Source organism: Anolis sagrei, chromosome 4 (assembly GCF_037176765.1).
Source record: "Anolis sagrei isolate rAnoSag1 chromosome 4, rAnoSag1.mat, whole genome shotgun sequence".
NCBI lineage: Eukaryota > Metazoa > Chordata > Lepidosauria > Squamata > Dactyloidae > Anolis > Anolis sagrei.
This window is the reverse complement of record NC_090024.1, coordinates 97,409,036-97,427,933: the sequence shown is the minus strand read 5'-3', so window position 1 is coordinate 97,427,933 and position 18,898 is coordinate 97,409,036. Positions and strand designations below refer to the sequence as shown.

The window sequence follows — 18,898 nt, the reverse complement described above, 5'->3', positions numbered from 1 at the left end:
CATTTGGCTTTAGGATATTTCTCGTTTTCCCCCTAAGCATGATTCTATTTAAGCCTGCAAAGAAATAAGCCCTATTGGATACATTAGGGCTTACTCTTAAGTATATGTCTGCAGGATTACAGACATACTAAGCTGACTATCTGACATTCATTTAAAGCCCACACCTGATAATAAGCAACCCTGTATCTGAATGTGCAGCCCAGCACAAATAAACAGAAAATAGAGTCAGTCACTATAACACTCTTAATTTATCCAAGTACTGCAGGCAGGCAATAAAAAGGCTATGAAATAATCTAGGCCATTATTGATTACAAGATCTGTTCTCACCTTCTTGAAATTCATTTCCCATGGATTTTCTAGAATATTATCCAAGAAGATTCCTGGACTCATCTCTTATTTCTTACATGATTTCTTGCAATTAGTGTCATGGGGCTGTGTGCCAAATACATACCTGATATGTCCAGAAAATATATACTGGAAGAGATAAAACAGAATTTACTGGTACTATATTTTCTGTTTCTTTGTATTTTCTATTGCTTTTCTTTTTTAAAACAAACTACTTTTTGAATCCTTTTTAAAAATAACTATTTTAAAAATAAATAAAGGGGCTTTAAAATGCTTTTCTTTATTTCTAAAGGGTATATCAACACTGTCAAATGGAGTTTGACAACACTTTAACACAGTGGTTCTCAACCTTCTTAATGCCTCGACCCTTTAATACAGTTCCTGATGTTGTGGTGACCTCCAACCATAAAATTATTTTTGTTGCTACTTCATAAGTGTAATTTTACTACTTTTGGAAATCGTAATGAAAATAACTGATATGCAGGCTGCATTTTCATTCACTGGACCAAATTTGGCACAAGTACGCGATATGCCCTCATTTTAATACTGGTGGGGTTGGGGGAAATTGATTTTGTCATTTGGGAGTTGTAGCTGTTGGGATTTATAGTTAACCTAAAATCAAAGAGCACTCTGAACTCCACCAATGATGGAATTGAACCAACTTGACACACAGTACTCCCATGACGAACAGAAAAATACTGGAAGGGTTTGGTGGACACTGACCTTGAGTTTGGGAGTTGTAGTTCACCTACATCCAGAGAGCACTGTGGGCTCAAACAATGATGGATCTGGACCAAACTTGGCACAGATACTCAGTATGCCCAAATGTGGACCTTGGTGGGGTTTGGAGAAAGTTGACCTTGATATTTGGGAGTTATAGTGGCTGGGATTTATATTTCACCTACAATTAAAAAGCATTCTTAACCCCACCAGTGATAAAATTGGGCCAAACTTCCCACACAGAACCCCCATGACAACAGAAAATACCGTGTTTTCTGATAGTCTTTGGCGAACCCTCTAACACTCTCTCACAACACACCCCCTCCAAGAGTTGTGACCCCCAGGTTGAGAAATGCTGCTTTAACCTGTCAATGCTATGCAATCATGGAAGTTATAGTTTTACAATTTTTTAGCCTTCTTTAGCCCCTCCAAACTACAGATCCCAAGATTCCATAACATTGAGCCATAACAATTAATATACTGTCAAACTTCATTATTTCTACGGTGCAGAGTAAGCCTAAGGGTGCATCTACATTTTAGAATTAATGCAGTTTAACATCCCTTTTGCAAATAATGCAAAAGGTTTTGTAAACCTACAACTCTCACAATTGCATAGCATTGATTCCTGCCAATTTTTTTATTTATCATATTAGAAGCGAACCTAGGGTACAGTTGTAGTGTATTTTAAAAAGTCGGGATTATACTAAATGTACTTTGACCACTAGCTGACCACTTGGAGTGCCTTTGGTGTTGCTATAAGAAGGTTCTCCATTGTAATAGGTGCATTATAATAGGTGGTCTGTGGTTTGCTGTTCACACTTGAATGTTGTGGACTCCACGTTGTGGCCCCATTTCTTAAGGTTGGCTTTGCATCTTGTGGTGCAAGATCACAGTTTGTCCAGTACCTTCCAAGTTAAATCAGAGGCAAACTTCATCAATTCCACAGTGTATGCACCCCTTGTTGTATTAACAGTCTATAGATATAGAGTAGAAAGGATTCATTATTCTTAGGGAATGGGAGGATTTTCTGACTTTACAGTAGGTTTACCTGTAAAAGTTGTTTGGTTTACTTTCTATTGTGTTTAAAAAAAACAGGGAGAAATTTTGTTCGTAATTTGAGTGTCAATAAAGAGAAGAGAAAAAAAGTTGGAAAAAGTTTTCATGGATGACCATATACATGTACATATACTCTTAAGGGGAATGTGAAGACAAGTCCCTGAAGTTATTCCCCTGACAGATGAAAACAGGTTTTGTGAATGGCTCCAACATGAAATATGCTTTTTGATGATCCCATTCAAGGATTGCCAGATGAAGATCACAGAACTCAAGGAAAAATTGCAGGCTCACATTTCAATCTCTTTCTAGTGATGGGAGTCACGTTCAGAAGTCCCTCTGTTTTACATTTTATCATAGATCTGTCATAACGACCCAGAGTTCCTTCTTTTACTATATTTTCATGTCCAACGAATAGTACATGATCATATTGTTAGTAATTCCTGCTACCTATTTTTTTAAAAATCTCTCTTAAGAACAACTTACCTCTATTCCTTGCCATCTGTTATAAATAGCCACACAGCCCCTGCAATCCCAGTCTGCCTTCTGTCACTGTTATATTTCACATTATGCATTTCTCATAGTTCAAATTTTCACATAGGCCACACAATATAAATGCCAGCATTATTAGATTCAGGCTTTCATCTGTTGCAGAGGCTTCTGTCTAGGGGAGGAAAGTGTGATATGGCTATATGGCTTTAGGATTGTACCGATAACTATTGCTCCCAAGATAATATGAAAATAAAAGAATGCTATAGAAAAGATTTTCAAAGCATGAACTGCAGATGTCGGGAAAGGGTCTAATCCATTGCATTACAGTGAGAAGGGAACATGCCACAAGAGAGCTCTCTTGCTGTATATGTCTAGAACTCTGTTTTCAGAAGTGACTGAGGAATGCTACCCCATAGAAATAAATCTTGCATAGTTCCCCCCTCACTACACACAATTATTTATTTGTCTTACAGATAGGTAGCCGTCAGTCAGTTAAATTATATAGAATCTCACTGTGGCCTACAGATAAAATTGATTTAAAATAGTTGAGCACAATTCACTTTTAAATGGATGAGGGATATTTTAAGCAGCATAAAAACCTGTTCATCAGTGTGACAATTAAAACATAAAATGAATTTACCCATTAAAGCATATTAAAAGAATTAATATCTATTCATGTTAGATCAAATGGCTGGATTTTTTTTTTATTTTTTTAAAGCCACATTTTCAGCTCGTGATGGACTGGTGCTACCATTGGTATAAATCAAGTCACAAACTGGAAGATGCATCATGATTAGATTACAGTGTCGAAAACCCTTATACAATGCTGCCTTCCAGTGCTTAGAAAGGTGAACATGGGGAAAATGTTTCTTCAAACATGGAGCACTTTCTCAGAGTCCATAATAACTTTAGCATTCTATTCAGAAGAAATATGAACTACTTGGTCCTCAAAGGACCTGGTAAACAGAGCACAACAGATAAATGAGAGCTGCATTATTGGCCTCTCTGAGGCTGATTCCAACATGTTCCTCACCTCTCAAAATAATTCTGTTGGGCATTCGGCCAATGATGTAATTGAATTGTTGCATTCCAGGACAGGAAAAAGTAGGCCTGGGCGGTTTCGTTCATTAATTTTGTAATTCGTTAAATATTCGTTAATTTTAGCAATTACAAAATGATTACAAAACTTATTTTTAAACCCAGAAGTGTTTTTAAATATCGAAATGGCATGTGCCAAATATTTTTGTATTTCCGTCCATTTCGGAAATACGTAAGATGGCTAGATGCTTGCTGGGAGCTCCGGGAGCCAATCAGAAGAACCCACAGAGCTGATTGCCCTGTGGGTTCTTCTGATTAGGCGGGCTCAGGGGTGGCTCAACCATTACGTGAAGCAACTAGCAAGTAAGCCGTTGCGGAACACTTTATTTTGCCAGGGGCGCCGAGAGTGAGGGACGCGGGAAGCTATCAGAGACCAGAGGGACCCTGCTGCTGCTGGTAAGCCTGCTCCTCCTCCTCCTCCCATCCTCCTCCTTCTCCGCCTCCAGCAGCAGCAGCAGCAGCAGGGTCCCTCTTCCTCCCCGCCCCCACTGAGCGGCGCAGCCTGCTGCTCTTGCCCTGGCTGCTCTTGCCCCGCCCCTGTGGATGGCCCCTTCCACTGCCGGCGCGCCCTGTCACTCCAGGCTTGACAGGGAGCCAGGGGTGGGGACAGCTCAGCTGGCCACCACCCCGCCAGTCTCCCTGGTCATGGGGCCTTCCGTTCCTCCCCCCCCAATCCTCCGACCCTTTCTCTTCCTCCTCCTCCTCAGGCCGCGCCACTCGGAGATGCCGAGGGTGAGGGGGGAGGAAGAGGAGGAGGAGCGGCAGGCCCGGTTATCAGGGAGACTGGTGGGGTGGTGGCCAGCTGAGCTGTCCCTGCCCCCGGCTCCATCTCAAGCTCGGAGTGACTGGGCAGCGGCGGCAGGAAGGGGCATCCATGGGGGCGGGGCAAGAGCAGCCGGGGGCGTCCTCTCCCGCCGACCTCCTCACTCCACTCCCAGCCACCCACTCCCCGTGAGTATATGGCAGTGGAGAGGGAGGTTTAGGGCAATCTGCACAACTACATGATCCAGAATACCAATGGCAGGGGGATGTACAAAAACAAAAAAAAAAAACCCAGAGTTGATTGGATTATCACAGGGCCCTTCCAGGCAGAACTTATATCCCAGGATCTGATCCCAGGTGTTCAGTTTATCCCAGATTAAAAATTAATATTTAAATTAAAAAAATATTGAAAAAATATTGAAAAAAAAAAGGGCGCCATCTTTACAAAACGTTTTGTAAATATTAACGAAATTTCGTAAATACCGAACTTTTTAAAGGGAAAATTTTGTAATTATTTTAAATATCGAAACAAAAAAAAACCCCAAATACAAATCGATTTTAGAAACAATTTTTTCCGTTGTTACCCAGGCCTAGGAAAAAGCCCTTTGATTTTAACACACACCACACGTTGAGTGAAGAAACAAATCTTTTTTATTGGAGCTTAGTAAAATAGTCAGAAGAAAGAAATGCTTGTAAGAAAATAGGGAAGTTCCAAAACTTAAAAGGTCAGTAAAATGCAGTAACTCAAAGCAATGTCCACAAAAGATATAAAAGCAATCCAAGGCAGTATTTATCCAGATAGGAATCAACAGGATGCAAAGACAATCCAAAGGCTGCTAATCAACACCAAAAGGCTAGAAGTATCCACAAGAACAAGACCCCTTAAACGGGATTTCCATGGCACATGAACTTGATTTCCAAACTATGCCTGATCTAACAGGTTTTCTCTTGAAGCAAACCTTATATCCCAAAACCCAGAAACTGGTTTCATTTTCCCCCACCCTTGGCTCTTATCTGATGAAGCCTTTCAGAGTGACATAAACCTTGAGTTTGTTGTCGGTTCTGGCTAAACTCCAGCCACCTGTTTTTCAACTCCCTTTCTGGCTGCTCATTAAAATTTCCAGGTGTCAGATTGTTTTCCAAACCCAAATCTTGAGGGCTCAAACAGAGAGGGAATAAACCACCATCCCTATGCCCAGAAGAAATATTCTCATAAAAAATTGGCACTGGGGCATCTCTGTCATTGTCTGCAAGAAAATCATTGACCAAACCATCTCCATCTTGCACCTCGGCACCATCATTCCATAATTTCCCTCATCATTTCTCACAGAATTGCCCACATCAGAAGCATCATGATCATGATCGCAGCTTGGGTGTGATCTTGGACTCATCGCTGAGCCTGGAACTCCAGGTTTCAGCGGTGACCAGGGGAGCATTCACACAGTTAAAACTTGTGCGCCAGCTGCGCCCGTACCTTGGGAAGTCTGACTTGGCCACGGTAGTCCATGCTCTGGTTACATCCCACATAGACTACTGCAAAACTCTCTACGTGGGGTTGCCTTTGAAGACTGCTCGGAAGCTTCAAATGGTCCAGTGCTCGGCAGCCAGGTTGCTAACAGGAGCGGTACTCAGGGAGCATACTACTCCTCTGTTGCGCCAGCTCCACTGGCTACCAGTTTGCTTCCAGGCACAATTCAAAGTGCTGACTTTAGCCTATAAAGCCCTAAACAGTTCTGGCCCTATTTACCTCTCGGAACGCATCTCCTCCTATGAACCGACTAGGACACTAAGATCATCTGGGGAGGCCCTGCTCTCAGTCTCGCCTGCATCACAGGCACGCTTGGCGGGGATGAGAGACAGGGCCTTCTCAGTGGTGACCCCTCGGCTGTGGAACGCCCTGCCTGAATATATCAGATTGGCCCCCTCCCTGCTGGCGTTTCAGAGGAAAGTGAAGACCTGGCTGTTCGAACAAGCATTTGATTAAACAGTGTAATTGAACATAGGAATACGGAAAAATGGATTATGAGACTGGATTCTGATTTTACTGTTGAGGCGCTAATGATTGTTATACTGATGTTAATGATTCATGTGATAATTGTTTTTAATTGCTCTATACTTATTTTGTGATATTTTGTACTGATGTTGTTCACCGCTTTGAGTCGCCTGAGGGCTGAGAAAAGCGGTATAGAAATAAAGTAAATAAATAAATAAATAATCCTGGAACACAAACACAGGCTGATTCCCAATAGGAATGGGAAATACACAATATGACTTTCTTGGGGGCCATCCTCACTATGGCAATGAAGAACCCTCACTAATATTCCACTGTACATAGTTTTGGGATCTACTCCGCTACAATAATTGTTGTTGAGTTTGTTTCATTGACCACCAATTTTCTATAACTCAATGGAATTATGACCTTCAAAAAACAAAGTGAGACTGTTTGGAGTGATAGCACTAATGACCCTTTTAAAAATGTATTATTTATTTTTGTTGTTGTTTATTCATTCAGTTGCTTCCAACTCTTTGTGAACTCATGGGCCAGTCAACTCCAGAGCTCCCTGTCTGCCTTCGCCACCCCAGCCCCTTCAAGATCAAGCCAGTCACTTGTTCCTTTTCCCTTCCATTTCCCCCAGCATCATTATCTTCTTGTAGTCCAAGGCATGTTTATTTATTTACTGAATTTGTAAAACATTTCTTACCCAGAATGTTATTCAAGCCTAATAGTACTGATTTAATTATCAATCCTAACAGCCAGGAAATCTGCTAGATATTTTTGAGATACAGACATACACACATGGATGAAAGGCTGTAGTGATGTCCTAAAGGGAGAAAAAACTATAGGATAATTGCAAGATCCTGAATTGGAATGAAACAGTACTTTTCACTTGCTACCAACCAAATATCTTGCCTTCCAAGGTAGGATACGTGAATTTCATTCTAAAGAGAAATTTGCATGTGCCAGGTATGCAAGTCAAACACCTCAGGAATAATAAGGAAGGAGGAAAAACTCTAACAAAACTGGACAGCCATGTCAGGAGGGTTCAACTCATCACTGAAATTCACTGCAATGCAAGTTGTTTTCCAATTCTGAAAGATATTAGTATTGGCTAAGTTCTCTGAAATGTGGGGAAAAATTCTTCTCATAGTGAAATAAGATTGTAAGATCCAAGCAAAGATTGGAGAAAGTTAAAAGAACACAAAGGAAAATTCTCTTCAGTGTTCTATAGATCGTAAACTGACCAAGGAATATACAAATAATTTAGATGAGGAAGGGATCAATGAAGATAAAAAACACTAAGCAAGCCGAAAGCATTTTCTTGTAGCATAAAAGCATAAACTGTTAACTGTCACCCATATTGAAACTCATTCTTAGCCATTTAAATGTCTTGGGTTGGATCTACGTTGTCATATAATCTAGATTATAAAAAATAATCCAGATTATTTGCTTTGAAATGGATTATGCAAGTCTCTCTCACCATATAATCCAATTCAAAGCAGACAATCTGAATGTTATATAGCAATGTAAATGGGGCCTTAGTGAATATATACCAGTGATATAAATGATGCTACATTTTTGCCCCATACAGTGCTGATTTGAAATTTCTTTCCTAGCCATCTACTGCCAGTTTAATTTATAAATAAAAGTTAAATCTTTTACAGTACACTAATTATACAGAAAAGGATCAAAACTTTTAAATAGCTTCTGACACTGACTACTTTTATATCTAGAAAAGTTTTTGTACACTCCCCATACATTTGTGGATGCCCTGAAGGGGGTGCCTTAAGCGCACACCAAATTTTAGCTTTTCCTAACTGTTTACTGTGATCACCTATTTAATGACACACTGCCCCAATTTGCCCTGCCACAGTATAGGGTAGGCGAAAGAACCCTCCTAGAGCGTAAGAGGGGGGAAAAAATCCTACCCGGCCCCTTAACGGCAACCCTAATATACTGTTTAATGGGTGGGAGTGGTGGGTCGACACTTGGCTCTAGAATCAAGAAAGGAGGCAGGCCAGTCAGAGTTCCATCGGAACTCAAAAATGTTCTCTCCTCGGGGGAGGAGGCAAACTTCTCTCCCGCCCTAACGGCATGAGGGTGGGAAAGGTTCATACATGAAAGGAAAACTGACAGATAAGTCTTTCTGAGCATAAAACTCTGAATGTATCATTCTCAGAGTCTGAGTTTTAATTAATTTTTATTCAATCATACTTGTAGTACTGAACTGAGATTTGTGGCATTTGCCAGCAAGTGAACTTTAATGCATGGTAATGCTATGTATGAAAGACCTCCACAAAACGCATCTCATCTTATAGACTCAGGGCTGTGGCTTCAGGTGAAATGATGGTCCTGACTTTTTTCTCTCCAAAGAGATTCTTCCTCTTTCAAAGCCACATGGCAAGCAGACAAAGCTCGCTGCCCCTCATAATGGAAATAGGTCTGTCTATTTAATTCGGCCAAGGAATTCATATTTGAGGGTGTGCTTTAAAGACAATGTTCTAAAAATGTGAGAAAATGCAATTTTTTTAAACTTTGTCCATCCCTAGACAGACTGGGATCAGCATGAGAATTGAGCATTGATCAGATACAGGATGCATTGTCTTTTAATAAAACTGACACTTATTCCCTGCATTCATCTTCATAGATGGTGACAATCTGGAGTGTTTAACAAACTGTAGTGCTTCTCTAGTGTTTTCCAAACTGAATTAGTTTTTTTTAATGATTTTACTGAAACAAAAGTTTAGTAGCAGCTACAGTCTTTAAATTTGTTTCTCTCCCAGGCTAAGGAATCATGCACTTTTAATGTATCAGAACTACACTATTGTGTTTGTTCTGAATCTTCCAACTGCACAGAAATGTCACGATGAAGATTGATATGTGTAGTCACAAACAGCTGCAAAAACTTTCCTCCTCCGATCAAGGAGTAAACTCACACCTTTTTGCAGCAGACTTTATACAAATATATATACAGTATACAGAGTCTATTTGTAGTGGTTGAAGACTGGAATACTTCTCAAGCCTTCTTTTCCTGATACTTCCAGATAACTGGAGACTTCTTACTTACAGCAGGCTGGTTTTGTAGTCCAATTCTTCTTGATACTCCAATCTTCAATCTCCTCAAGACACAAGCATCTCAGAATTCCAACCTTCAGTATACTCCAACCCTCCTACACCTCAATAAAACTCCAACACCTCAGCAAGGAGTAGCCTTTTGCTCCTTTATTACCCAACGGCTACTTCACCCTGGGTGTAATTACACAATACTAAGCCACATGGTTTGATTTTTACTGCTTGCTGCCTTGATCCTTACACTACTTGTTACTTAAGAAATTATACAACTCTAACAAGAAAGTTGTTCAAAAAGAGTGAAAGTGTTAAGCTCACCTTTTGTGTAAGAATCAATTAACTTTCCAACCATCTGATCAGAAGGCAGAAAAAAGAATTATCCATGAGAAGTGAATTACCAGATCACGCATTTATGACTTACTGCTTTTGCAAGACATAAACCTGACCATCTTTCAATTAGATAAGTTTTTTATTCTTCATAAGCTTTGTTGTCAAACTAAGGTGCAAAAAGGGAGCTACTTTTTTTTCTGTATGAAGCATGCAATATGTATAGCTATTTCTTCCCCAGACTATGCATATTTAATAGAAATAATAAAAAGACCAAATTACACACTGAGAAATACTCATGGATTTTCCTTTCTTATTTTTCAGGTCTGCCATTTTCTACATGGTTAGAATATTTTAAGCCTTATTAAACCAAATATGCCTGCAAGTGACAAAAAAATGGAGAGATTGACACAGACAAAGAGTTTAAAATCAAAAGAAATCTAAAAAGAAAGTGCATCCATTCTTTGCAGTGATCTCTTAAATTCACACTCAGGAAGGCGACATATGTCTGATTTTTGTAATAAAATCGTATTTCTTCACATAATTATATATGTCCATCATTAATCACCCCCGGTGGCGCAGTGGATTAAAGCCCTGTGCCAGCAGGACTGAAGACCGACAGGTTGCAGGTTCGAATCTGGGGAGAGGCGGATGAGCTCCCTCTATCGGCTCCAGCTCCTCATGCAGGGACATGAGAGAAGCCTCCCACAAGGATGATAAAACATCAAAAATCATCCGGGCGTCCCCTGGGCAACGTCCTTGCAGACGGCCAATTATCTCACAACAGGATGCTCCTGACATGACAAAAAAAATCACAGTAGACACAGAACCTTTCCAAAACATTTTACATTTGGAGCAAAGGACAATCCAGATCCTATTTACATTGCCATAAGAATCCAATTATCTGCTTTGAACTGGATTATAAAGCAGTGTAAGCTCAGGCCCATTCTATACTGCCATATAATCCAGATTATTAAAACAGATAATCCACCTTTTCTGCTTGGAACTGGATTTCTGCTTGGAACTGCCAAATAATATTTATTTATTTATTTATTTGATGCATTTGTTAACCGCCATTCTCAGCCCTTTAGGGCGACTCATGGCGGTGTACAACACATATAAAAAGGCAGTTTACAAAAAGGCAATTACAAACAACATATTAACAATACAACAATTACAAAGTTACACTAAATAATCCGCTTCGTCTCATAGTGGAATCATAACCAATCTCATATTCCTTGTTCCATTCCAGTCATCTTTACCACATTATTATAGCACTTAATTAAATGCCTTCTCGAACAGCCATGTCTTGAGGCTTTTTCGGAAGGACATAAGGGAGGGCGCCTGTCTGATGTCTGCAGGGAGAGTGTTCCACAGTCGGGGGGCCACCACCGAGAAGGCCCTCTCTCTCGTCCCCGCCAGACGTGCCTGTGAGGCAGGCGGGATCGAGAGAAGGGCCTCCCCAGACGATCTCAAGGTCCTCGTGGGCTCGTAGGCCAAGATGCGGTCCGAAAGGTATTTTGGGCCGGAGCCGTTTAGGGCTTTGTAGGCCAAAACCAGCACCTTAAATTGGGTCCGGTAGCAAATCGGTAGCCAGTGGAGCTGGGACAACAAGGGCGTTGTGTGCTCCCTGCATCCCGCTCCAGTTAGTAACATGGCTGCCGCGCGCTGAACCAGCTGAAGCTTCCGGGCCGTCTTCAAGGGCAGCCCCACGTAGAGAGCGTTGCAGTAGTCAAGGCGGGATGTGACCAGAGCGTGTACCACAATGGCCAAGTCAGATTCCCGAGATACGGGCGCAGCTGGCGCACGAGCCTGAGCTGTGCAAATGCTCCCCTGGTCACCGCTGAAACCTGGGGATCCAGGCTCAACGATGAGTCCAGGGTCACACCCAAGCTGCGAACCTGCGCCTTCAAGGGGAGTGCGACCCCATCCAGCACAGGCTGTAACCCTATACCCCGTTCGGCCTTGCGACTGAAAAGGAGTACCTCTGTCTTGTCTGGATTTAATTTCAGTTTGTTCGCCCTCATCCAGACCGTTACAGCGGCCAGGCACCGGTTCAGGACCTCGACAGCCTCCTTAGTAGCAGGTGGAAAGGAGTGACAGAGTTGGACATCATCTGCGTACAGATGACACCGCACCCCGAAACTCCGGATGATCTCACCCAGCGGCTTCATGTAGATATTAAACAGCATGGGGGACAGTATGGAACCCTGTGGAACCCCACAAGTCAAAGGTTGTGGTGTAGAACAGGAGTCCCCCAATAACACCTTCTGGGTGCGGCCCTCCAGGAATGACTGGAGCCACTGCAAAGCAGTGCCCCCAAGGCCCATTTCCGCAAGGCGCCCCAGAAGGATACCATGGTCGACAGTATCGAAGGCCGCTGAGAGGTCCAGGAGCACCAACAGGGACACACTCCCCCTGTCTAGCTCCCGGCGCAGATCATCCACTAAGGCGACCAAGACCGTCTCGGTACCATGTCCCGGTCTGAAACCAGACTGTGCCGAATCCAGATAATCCGTGTCTCTCAAGAATACCTGGAGTTGTGAGGCCACCACGCTTTCCATGACTTTGCCCAAAAAGGGGAGATTGGAAACAGGCCGAAAGTTGTCCAATTTAGTGGGGTCCAGTGATGGTTTCTTCAACAGCGGCTTTATAATAGCCTGTTTTAGGCTCGCTGGAATCTTGCCTTCCCAAAGGGAGGCATTCACCACCACTTTTACCCACTCAGCCAATCCCCCTCTGGCCTCCCTCAGAAGCCAGGATGGGCAGGGGTCTAGGATGGACGTGGTGGGCCTCATTCCTCCAAGTATCTTGTCCACATCCTCGGGTTTCACAAACTGAAAAGAATCCATCAAAATAGGACAAGCAGGTGCTCTTGTTACATCCTCAGAGACTGCATTTAACGCGGCGTCCAGCCCAGAACGGATCAAGGCGACTTTGTCTGCAAAGAACCGAGCAAATGCTTCACAGCGCGTGACCGAATTGTCAGGGCTCCCGCCTGAGGTGGCGGGAGTTAAAAGACCTCTGACAATCCGAAACAACTCCGCCGGACGGTTCTTTGCAGATGCAATAGTGGCCGCAAAGAAGGTTTTCTTTGCGGCCTTTATTGCCACGGCATATGCCCTAAGAAAGGACACAAACCGTGCTCGATTTGACTCGCTCGGATCCGAACGCCACACGCTCTCTAGTTCCCTCTTCCTTCGCTTCATCACTGCCAGCTCCTCAGTAAACCAAGGAGCTGGTTTAGCTCGGCTACTTGAGAGGGGACGCTCCGGAGCGATCATGTCAATTGCCCTGGCCATCTCCCCATTCCAGAGAGCGACCAAGGCCTCGACATGGTCACCTACCGAGGTGGCGGGAAAATCCCCAAGAGCCGTCAGGAATCCATTCGGATCCATCAGCCTCCTGGGGTGGACCATCTTAATGGGTCCTCCACCTTTGCAGAGGTTAGGGGGCGCAGTGAGCCTAAATCTGATCAGGAAGTGGTCGGTCCATGGCAACGGAGAGATGGATAACTCCTCCACACCGCCACCCTGTTCCCATCCCTGGCAGAAAACCAAGTCCAATGTGTGTCCAGCACAGTGAGTGGGGCCAGATATTTGTTGGGACAGCCCCATGGTTGCCATGGCAGACATGAAGTCCTGAGCCGCACCTGTAAGGGTCGCCTCGGCATGGATATTGAAGTCTCCCAGCACAAGAAGCTGTTGAGACTCCAACACCATGCTCGAGACCACCCCCGCTAGCTCAGGTAGGGAGACTGTAGTGCAGCGAGGTGGACGGTACACTAGCAGAATCCCTATTCTGTCCCGGTCACCCACCCTCAGGTAGACGCATTCAAAATTTGTGGTCTGCGGGATGGGGCACCTGGTCAGATGGATGGAATCTCTATAGACCACTGCGACCCCGCCCCCCCGACCTCCGGATCTCGGTTGGTGCTGCACGGAGAAACCTGGAGGACAAAGCTGGGTCAGATTTACTCCTCCAGCTTCATCCAGCCAGGTCTCCGTGATGCACGCCAGATCTGCCCGCTCATCCAGGATTAAGTCCTGGATAAAGGTCGTTTTTCCTTTGACAGATCTGGGGTTCAGCAGCACCACCTTCAATCCGGAGGGCCCGCCAACCTGGTTACACCAATTTACCCTAGGAGACCGGTTTGGGGTTGTTAATGTAGATAAACGGTCCGAATTAAGCCGAATTTGAGGTCTCCTTTTTCCGCATCTCCTCCTTCCCACCACGACCTCTATGGGGGCCCCTCGGCTAGTGGAACACCTCCCCTCCTCTGTGCCGCAGTCCATGACCAAGGACTTAGTCTCTGTTTCGTTAGTTGTTTGGATTGTTGGCGTTTTTTCTTGCCAATTACCTTGGTTTTCTTTATCCCCCCTCCCCTCCTCATTGTTCTTCATGGGCTCCAGCCCACTTCCTCCCCTGCCCCCCTCATTAGTCAGTAATATCAGGGACAGTATACAAAGGAGGGTGGGGGACCACATGGATGAAAACAGTACACTTCAGTAGGATGGTAGTGATACAAAATAGTAACCGTTTTAGCCACGAAAGTTAGATGATACCTAAAGTGCTAGAGTCTTAAAGTGCAACAGTAGTAAACTCCATGACTATGAGCCACTAGGGCGATTCATAAGGTGCAGGATCTTAAAGTGCGACAAGAAACCCAAAAAAACTAGCCCTCAATACTACTAAAGTGCGGCAGGAGGGATCGGGAAAGGGGCAAGTAAAGGGGCAAGGCCCCCTTTACACTGCCATATAAAATCCAATATAAAATGGATTTTATATGGCAGTGTAAAGGGGGCCTTGTATAATCCAATTCAAATCAGATAATCTAAATTGTGCTAGCGAAGGGATCAACTTCACTACCAAGGGTGGTTTAGAGGGTGGATTACATACTTTTTTGGTACATTCAGCTTTGGTCTCCTGTCAGCATTGGATTGAATAGCTTAGGTGGGGGAAGAGATCCTATGCATTCTTGTATTCATCTTCCTATCTTGCAATGCTGCATTACTAGGGTCAGACAGACTTCATTCAAAAGAACTGTCCTATCGACCTCTACTAATCTCAAGATATGCATATCCATTAAGTATTGAAAATTAAAACCATCTTTATTTTGTTTTACTTCTTAATCCCTTCATTTTTCTTTGTTAATCCTGTTGTTACAGGCTGTAAAATTTTGCCTAAAATGCATAAAGGATAAAGTGGTCCTGAACTGTGGGTGTGTGAGAGACAATATCCACTACCTAGGGTGGTTTGCTCATTTTGCATATGGGTAGGGGTGACACATTTCCCAACAAAAAGGGAAGATTATAGCAAGTCACAAAGAAAGGGATTTGTCTCAGAAATTCTGTAGAACATGTCCGCATTACCTAGGAGATCTACACTTATATTGTCATTTGAAAAGCTGTTGAAGGGTATAAGAGACATTCTTATCTTTGGCTGTTGCTAGTTGCTTGTTTTGATATCTACTGAGTCTCCTTGTGGAGAGAAAAAGTAGGGTGATGATGATGATGATAATAATAATCTGGAACTACAGAATAAAGGTTTTTGCCCCTATCAGAAAAAAAGACTCACATTTCATTTCTACTTTGTCTTTGACTGAATTTATTTTTACATCTCTAGCTTTCCAATAATATGTTAAGCTGTATGTGGTCTTTTAAGTTGGAGATCATGAACCATCTCTTCACTAAGGCAAATCTTTTTCACCACCTCTGCCCTTATCTCTGCTGAACTTGAGCTTTCTCTGAATGAAGACAAAGGAGTATTATAAGTGTGTACCACACAGATATCTACACCCAACTTCAAAGAGAAGCATCCATTTCACCTCTGCCAGGAGCCCCAGGCATTGTATTTTTGAGTTACTCTTCAAAGCCTCATCATTTTTCACATTTGACATTAATACACTGAGCCACTAGAACTCTATGGAACCCAAAAATAGGAAGAAGAAAGAATTCCCAATAATCTCTGGTACCCCTGAGTTAATATGTCTCAATATGGAGACTCCTGGTCATGTAGCCAATTTTGGTGGCAATTTGTTACATTGGTATCTTTAATACTGGAATCCTACTACTGTAAATTACATGTGTTCGTTTTAGTAATTATAATAGTACTACATGTGAAGAGCATTTACTATTTTATTACACCAAAAATATGAGGACTTTGAAACTAAGTGTGTAGAATTGTAACAATTACTCTCACACTTATGTGCAACTCTACCAATGTTTGGGTTTAATACTTCGGGCACATCTACACAGATAATTTAATGCATTTTGAAGAAAATGTTTTTGCTGTGCAGATGATTACATAGGAAATCCTGGAACCAGTTTAAAGTCCACATAGTGATTATTAAAAAAAACAGAGCACTGATGAACCCTTTAGTAGGATTTGATTGTCTAGCCACCATGGTTTAAAGCTAATATTATTAAACTATACATAATACCTTCTCTTTAAGTGTACTAGTTATAATCTTATGGCAACAGCTGAAGAAATCAAAGATCTTATTCCTATGCAACCAATAATCAATTTCCAAATGTAATCACACTCCAATAGACTAATCAGCAATGGTGTCTGGTGGATTCAATGTCAGTGCTCAGTGAATCAGTTCCAAATTTTAATTTGACATTCAAAGAGCAATCTAAGCTGCTGAATCTATTTTGGGCAGAGTGGTCTACAACTTCAGTAAAATATCTAAAATTTCAATTTAAATTGGAAGAGCTTTACTACCCCAGTGACATGAAAGCCACCGGAGATTACTGCACATGGCTGTCAAGTAACTTTGGATAAATTCTCAATTCTAAAGAGCACCATTTCTACTTATTCAGATTGCATGATCTACCATGGCTTGGATGTGAAACAATTTAGCTTAGTGTGAAGCAATTTGGACCAACCAACTTGAAGAAAACTGAGCAAGTCAGACAGTGTTTCCCTGTTATACCTAATGCTCAGGATCAATTTTTGAGCAAGAACCACATAAATATTTTCTAATCATAGCACTTGGGAGAATGTAAGATGTAAAATCACTGAATTGTATATAATTGGTTTTGTTTTGCAGTTTTGTACACTTTTGTTTGATTTAGCTAGCAGCTGATTTCTAGCCAACAAGTCTTCAACTGATGGAGCTGTATTTGAATTTTGAATCTTCTATCACACACTCTAGGGTTCATAGCACAGTGGCTCCACTAGTGGAGCACAGGGTACTGAGGTGGAATACTGGAATGTCTTTTTCTGTCACATTTCTTTTTGTTTTTTCTTTTCTTTTAGGACTTACTCTGGGAGAAAGTCAGCATATTCATTCAGTCAATCAATTAAATGGATTTCATTTTGTTATAAAAAATAGCTTTAAGCATGGCTAACACAACAATTTGAGATCTATCTGTCAGCGATTTGGTAGTGACAGTTTCCACATTAGTGAATTCTACATCAGTGGGATGGAGAATCTGTTCTGGAATTTAATTCTATCTTTATAGGCAATACGCATGTTGCTGGCCTTATCATCAATGTAGGTCTTGAATCACACCCTCAAAGTAGGTTTGACACATTGTAGCTTTTTTGAAGTTAAATAAAACTGCAGGGTGGATTCATTGCTCAACTGGCTTAGGAGCTACCTGTTACCACCTCAAGATAATCTAGCTACTATCACTTTCAAAATGAAACATTCCACTTGGAAGTATGGTTGGGTCTCAGAGATGGAATAAAACCGCATGATGTAGGAAATGGTAGAAGAACTGGGTGAACAGGTGATTGAAGAACTTAACCTGACAAAGATAATGCTATCAATAGTTTTTTCTCTTCATTAATGATGGGAAAATGTAGACCTTGAATCACATGCTTCCATCCAGAATCACTCTCCCCTTCCTTTGGGAAGAAAATAGCCTTCAGTCTAGAAAAATAAAGCCCCAGATCCTCTGGAGTAAGGCAATTTGCTTTGTAAATGGAGCAATGCAATTTGCGTTGTAACCTATAGATTTATCTTCCTTCCTTTTTTTTAGAAAATAGAAGTGACCACAAAGGTCTAAGAGAGAGCAAAACTAGCCCACAAAGACAGAGAAGGTGTAATAAAATTGTCCCTTACACATAAAGCAAGGCCTTTACAGTACAGAAAAAGTAAGTCAGATCATCAAGTAACACTGAATAATGAGAATGATAATAACAAATGAAATGCATACTAATAAAAGAAATGGAAAAAATGAATATGGAACTTCTTTTGTTCTATACATATTGCTATATTGATTTAAATTTTGCATCACCTTAGAAGATCTTCATTTCACCCCAATCAAAAGTGATTAATAGATATTTTTAATTAATAAACAAATATTAGCCGGTTAACTCTCAGATATTTTAAGTGACTCACCAAAAAAAAAAAACTATCATCCTATGTAACAAAGTTTTCACTGTCTTTGTTTCACCCAGTAGCATCAAAATGAAAGCAAAAAATAGAGAAAAATATTTGTGCAGAATTAGTATTATTCAGCTGTATCAAGACTACTTTATCAGAGCAAAATGTGGTATGACAATCAGGACTGGTTGAAGTCAGGGGCATTGTTCCAATCGCCTGGAAGTGTCAATGTCAGAATTCCAAATGTCGGCTCAACCAAGCCCAATTCTTTATTGCAACCTTTACAGAGAGAAACATCAACCGATGCATGTACTGTATCTGTCGACAGGCTGTGGCACTTTTGATTTCAGGTTAGCGGACAGCACATATGCTTATTCTAGCAAACAGAGAACTCCTACAATACATTGAAAACATGTATACTGATGATAAAAGTGATGTAGAACTCTTTTGATGTATCTTTGCATTTGCAGAGAACTGAGTTCACTGTAATGTGTGTGAACGTTTCATCCAGCAAGCAGAATGAGAAAGAAAGGAGGAGGGGAGAGAGAACCACAACTAGTCACTAGGTAAAGGGGATATTGAAACTTCCAGAGGGTAAAACATTTAGAGCAATGCTACATGTGGGAAGGGAGATTCCCCTCTTCTGAACATTTTCTTCTTTTACTCATTATTGCTCATTTGAGACTATGGGAGCT

The 18,898-nt window shown here is 41.8% G+C and overlaps 2 protein-coding genes across 2 annotated transcripts in view; both read right to left on the bottom strand.

Moving 5' to 3' along the window:
- The window catches only part of CDH12 (cadherin 12), an 805,590-nt gene that overhangs the window by 513,550 nt on the left and 273,142 nt on the right, over window positions 1-18,898 (bottom strand). The gene's annotated exons all lie outside the window — the stretch shown is intronic.
- Window positions 10,997-11,935, bottom strand: LOC137096813 (uncharacterized; the record flags this gene model as incomplete). Its single annotated transcript, XM_067467043.1, has 1 exon — window positions 10,997-11,935. A coding segment is annotated over one exon (792 nt), but the record flags the coding sequence as incomplete, so codon positions are not given.